We start from the raw sequence: 5845 nt of genomic DNA on the forward strand, positions 1-5845 counted from the left end.
GTATACATATGTAACAAACCTGCACGTTGTGCACATGTACCCTAGAACTTAAAGTATAATAATAATAATTAAAAAAAAGACTTTGAAAACCAAATGGGAGGGGTTGAGGGGTTTAATCCACCCATGTTGATTAACTCATGGGATAAGGCCCTGGCATAAAGTCACAAGCATTAAAACAATGCCAATTCCACATGACAATCTCAGCCCAACTTCCTGAGAAGAGTATGATGAAGAATGCAGGCTTGGCACTCTCTAGGAGCCACATCAGAGGGGAGAAACCTTGAATCCTGTGTGTAGGGAAAACAGCTTACCAGCTAGAGATTATAAACTCCATGAGGGCAGGAATTACGTTTTGTTCCCTTTCCAGCACCTAACATCTAATAGGGACTCAAAAAATGTGTTGAATGGCTGAAAAACATGAAGCCATTAGTTTCTTGGATTAGTGTTCCCACATCTTCTGTTATTCTTCATTCATTTATAACCAATCCCCTGAAGTTTGGGCGACTACAGAAAACAAACCAACTTGGCACCCAACATAATACACAAGGAGGTTATGGTATTCCTCTTAGGCCTGTCTAGGGGTGTGTATGGGGGTAAGAATGGAGAAGGCTGAGGATCAAGGAGGCAGGTCACTGGCCTGCTGGCTTTGGGTCTCAGGACTTGTTATGGAGGGACAATAGCCACTGGCAGACTGAGTTCTGGCAACCCCCAGGCAATGGAATGCTGCTTTGCATGGTCCCTGTCTGCTTGGCAGCTTCCTGCCAGGGAAGGCTGCCAAGCAGCTTATGACAGCTGCGCAGTGTACAAGTTTCCGAGGTTCTTTGATGCACTGCCATTTCTGACCTGCCTGTCTGCTGCTCGTAGGAAGTAGCTGGGAAGTTCAAATACCAAGGGATCCCACTTTCCATTGGCTTTCATTTTTCAGTGGGATACCTGCCTATTTTGTCCTTTAAGATGGGAGTAGCTGGAAGATGGCCTTTGGCTCTTCTGGTCAATGGAGACCTATTAATTCTGTGTATGAAGGAGATCTATATTTCACTCTGCTCCCAACCACAGTGGGTTTTCAATATGACTGCTTGACCATATTTGTTTCCTAGCATCTTATCATAGTAATTGACATTTGTCATAAACTACCACTAGGAGAAACTACCTGCCTGAATCATTTAAAAAAAAATTAAAGATAGCATTTTAACCATTTACTTCATTTGAAAAAAAGTTTCAAAATCTTAATGATTACTATTTGGAATGTTGACACCTTAGGGGATTTTAAGAAGGGAGCACCTTTTTATATTCTCTTAAAGAAGCGACTTTTACTTAAAGTCGCTGAAAAGTGAACTCAATTTTCCATCAGGAATGCATAAATCTTAACTTAGATCCTTCTCTCTAGTCAAAGATAAAAAGTTAAAAGTGAAATTTCAGGCATTACCTTTCAGCATCATTCGTCCAGTGGATCCTCCAAAAGTACTGAGAAGGCCACTTCTTGCTCCCAAAGACGTGGTTGCTTCTAGGAGAGAACCGGTGATGTACTGCGATATTGAAGTCCTTTGGAGGGTGGCGCGATACTCATATACAGTGTCTGGGACACATTGCTTTAAGCATGGACCAACACTTATTCTTCCATGGGCTGTCTCGGAGGCTGGGAGCTTGGTGAAGAAATGGAGTAGAGATCCAACTGTATTTTCTGTTTCTTCTCCTCTTCTCACTGCATTGTAGATCTGTGAATAGCACGAAGTACAGGAAGTATTAATCTAGTTTCTTAGGAAAGCAAATTAACTTGTTGACAAAATGCCAAGATGACTTATTAAGAAAGAAGGCTCAGATGCTCCAAGTGCAAACACTCTGAGCACTGGGCTCATGCATTAACCTGAACATTCTACAGACACCATCTATTTGGAAAAGCTCTGTGTAGTTATAAAATAGGTCATTCAAACAACTCTGCTATCAAACAGAGAACTTACAAGTCATACCAACCAAAAATACATTCAGCTCAAATTTCTCCTCCTCAGCAGAGCAAAGCTCTTCTGCAGAGAGATGAGGGCAAACCTTTCCTTCTTGCTTTCCTGGACACTCCTGAATGAATGCCCCGGGTCTGTCTCCCTCCATGGAGTGTTTCAGCCTGACTTTTATGGGAAATCTTTTCTCCATGCTTAAACTGAAGTGAGGATGAGAGGGTTATGGGGAAAGAGAACTTCCCTATTTCCCCCTTGGGCATAATCCTTCAAACTGTCAGCTGAGATCGAAGTATTTGAATCATTTTTTCTCTTCCTCCTCCCTCACCTCCCATATCCAATGTTGACAGATCCTGCTCACTCTTCTTGCCCCATCTATGTCACTGTCACTATCCTGGTTTCTTCTCCCTTTATCACCTGAATTCACCAAGCATTGTCTCAAGAAGATTGCACTGTTAGGACAGGTTCCTAACCATGTCTCCAATCTATTTCAATGCAGTCATTCAATGTGCATGTGTATAGACCTTGCTCTGTGCAAGGTACTGTGTCGGAAGATGTGGAGAAAGTGCAAGGGGCAGCACACACCTCCTGTGCTGCTGCAGGATTTCACAATCTTCGATGAGGCCTGAAAATGATAAGGTTTGATGTTATTGAAGGGAGGACTTGGAATTTGTCAAGCATTCTGAGAAGCCAGAGGCTTCTGGATAGTGTATAAACAAACAGGGGAGACACATAACATGCAGTGAAGTAATCCAGTTCTCTGATGGGGGAATAAAGTTGTACACATTGTGCTGTCTCTATCGTGTCACCTTGAGCACCTTGCCTTGGCTGACTTGTCATTCATTCATCAAACCAACAAATAGTTACCGCTTATATACCAGAAACTGTGACGGGGCTGGATAAATAAAATAGCTTCTCTCCTCAGAGTCCACAGTCTAGTAAAGAAGACAGAAAGAAAAGCCAAGAGCTTAGAGTAGGGTGGAAATGAAGGTCACCTCCTTCGGTGATATTGACGAATGGCCAGGTAGTAGAAGACTCTCACTGCCCTGCAGGCCATGCATGTGCCCCCATAATGTTGCATCCTCCAAATCTCACTCAAGAGGGCCTCTCTTGAGCTGTGCTAGGTCCTTGTGATACCCCAGAATGCACTGAGTTCTATGATATTCAAACTGTGTAGACCCTAACTAGATTTTGTCTGTCTTCCTCTGTCTAGTGGTATATATTTGCCACTTGAAGGCACAGTGTGATTCTTACCTTTAATTCTCTGTCATTAAATTCCTAGTGGCCTGCATGGCCATGGAGATGGTGTGCTGGGACAGAAAGAGCCCAGGTTTGGGGTCAGGTACATGAGGTTGTACACCTGACTCTACCTTCACCAGATAGAGAGCTGGTCGTAAGTGTGAACAAGCTGAGTTGAATGTTTCAAGACAGCTCCCTCCTCTGTAAAATGGGGATAATAACACTCTTCTTAGGGAGACTGTGAGATTCACTAAGATAAACATGTAATATACTCAGCCTAGTGTCTAGAAATGATGCTTTTTACTGTTGAGCAAGTCTATAAAAGAGAATACACTCTTTTACCCTCAGTGAATAATAGGTGGTTGTATAACTATAGACCACAATCTATGAAATGCAATGTGATTGGAGTTATGCCCTTGCTCTTCTGTGTTTCTGGGCAATATTATGCTAATCTTATTTGGGTGTACTGTGAGGACAAGTGGGGGTAGAGAGCTGCAGATCTCAAGACGTAGTTTTATTCTCTTGGCTCCAAATCATACAGGCTGTCTCCAACACAGGAAGTCCCATGCAAGTCCTTCAGAAGTAACTGCTCCAGTTGTGTAAGGAAAAGAACTGACTGGCAGCTTGATGGCTAAGGAAGGCTTAATAGGGAAAGCAGGGTTTGACCTGTGCCTTGGAAAGCGGGCATGTCTCTAACTGGAGCAGCTAGGGAGACAACTCACTGTGCAAGCAATAAGGACAGCCAGTGGAGTACAGTGTTTAGAGCAGGGAGTCAGCGTAGGAAATAACTGGGGAATGAGAAAGCCAGGGAACAACTGGGGAATGAGAAAGGTCAGTTGGCCTGATAAAGGAGACCTGGATTGTTAAAGCAAAGAGCTTTCACCTATCAGAGGAGGGCACCCCTTGATGTTTTTTTTGTTTGTTTTTGTTTTTTTGTTTTTTTGTTTTTTTTTTTCTGGTTTGTTTTCAGCAAAGGAATGATGCTAAAACGGTTTTGTCTTAAAAAGATTACTAAGCTGGCAATTCCTAGTTCCTGATAGGTTGGCCTACTTTCTTTACTTGCCAAGCTGCTTTGCTGGCTCATTGTGCATTTGCTCACTACCATGTGCATTCCAGTCTCCACATCAGGCCTCCATAGATTCCCAATGACTCATTCAGTCTCTTATCCAGCTTTTCCAAGGTGTTTTCCTCAAAACATTTACAAGGGATTGTATGACCTAAGGACTCCTTAATCATGAAAGTTTTAAAAATCTCAGTAAATCTCTTCTCCTTTTGGAGATTTACATTGCATAATAGAATATTAAAGACAATTAGAATGGTCAGAGTAAAGAAATTATTTTAATTTGCTTAACTGAGTATTTCCCATGTTATGTGATCATTTTTTAAAAGAACACAGCCTGTAGATGTCGTGCTGTGCCAAATAATTAATTTGCTTTAATCTAATAGCCTTTTCTTATTCCCATTTCTTTGACCTCTGCAGAATCTCTGAACTAGGCAATCATCCATCCTTCTTGAAGTCTTTCATCTCTTGTCATCTCACTGTTCCATCTCTGCCTTATTCTGTGTCTCCCCTTCCACCTCGGGCCTTCAGGACAGTTATAATGCAATAGAAAGGTGCCAACAAGTGCCTAATGTAGGGAGGTCACAAATCAATTGACCATGGGCCAGATTCAGGCAACAGACCTGTTTCATCTGACATACACTATTTAAATTCAGAAAAATTTTACATATACATCTGAAGTTCCAGCATCTCCTGAATAATGAAACAATCTGGTAACACTGAGCATTCCTACATGGTATCAAATGGCTAGATCTTCTACTGTTAGATGGGGCATGAGTTCTCCACTGGATGCCAGTGTCCACCATTCTTTAGTGATCACACCTGGCCAATATCTGGTCACCATTAGTATATGTGTGTATATATGTTTGTTACCCTGTCTTAATAAAATACAGATATGGATGTAGATATTTACAACAAACATGTACTGAGCTTCTCCAATGTGTCCTCTGTGTGCTCTTGCCTGTGCTAGTTGCTGAGGATAGAGAGAAAGCCATAGTCTCTGATATCAAAAGGTATTGTAAATCACCTCTGAGAAACTATTAATAAACATATATAAATGCTATGTATATATTAAGTAATATTTCAACATTGTTTTCAGCCATGTTTCCAAGCCCCCAAACTTGTCTGAAGAAATAAAAGATGAAGTGCTCTATGAATGAAGCTCGGACCTTCTGTCACTATTGCCAATACCCTCACCACAAAGAACCAGAAAGAGATCAAAAGTTACTATGAAGATCTGGAATAACGCATCCCAGTCACACCAATCCTGGATGAGAAAAACTCAAGGTGCTTTGTTGGAAAAATGCTGAAGTGTGGATAAGGCGGTGGTAGATATGGCAATGTTCAGGGAACCTGTCAAAATCAAGGTATTGACCAGGCACAGTGGCTCACACCTGTAATCTCAGCACTTTGGGAGGACGAGTTGGGTGGATCACGAGGTCAGAAGATCAAGACCAGCCTGACCAACATGATGAAACCCCGTCTCTACTAAAAATACAAAAATTAGCTGGGTGTGGTGGCATGTGCCTGTAATCCCGGTTACTCGAGAGGCTGAGGCAGGAGAATTGATTGAACCGGGGCCCAGGAGGCGGAGGTT

The 5845-nt window shown here is 42.2% G+C and overlaps 1 protein-coding gene across 2 annotated transcripts in view; it reads right to left on the reverse strand.

Moving 5' to 3' along the window:
- The window catches only part of PLCE1 (phospholipase C, epsilon 1), a 368205-nt gene that overhangs the window by 219874 nt on the left and 142486 nt on the right, over nt 1–5845 (reverse strand). For both annotated transcript variants that reach the window (XM_011934310.1, XM_011934309.1), the window contains exon 3: nt 1427–1715. In XM_011934310.1, coding sequence (XP_011789700.1) covers nt 1427–1715 — 289 coding nt within the window. The remainder of the gene's footprint in view (nt 1–1426; nt 1716–5845) is intronic.

The sequence above is a fragment of the Colobus angolensis genome, unplaced genomic scaffold, assembly GCF_000951035.1.
Source record: "Colobus angolensis palliatus isolate OR3802 unplaced genomic scaffold, Cang.pa_1.0 Scaffold134, whole genome shotgun sequence".
Taxonomy (NCBI): Eukaryota; Metazoa; Chordata; class Mammalia; order Primates; family Cercopithecidae; genus Colobus; species Colobus angolensis.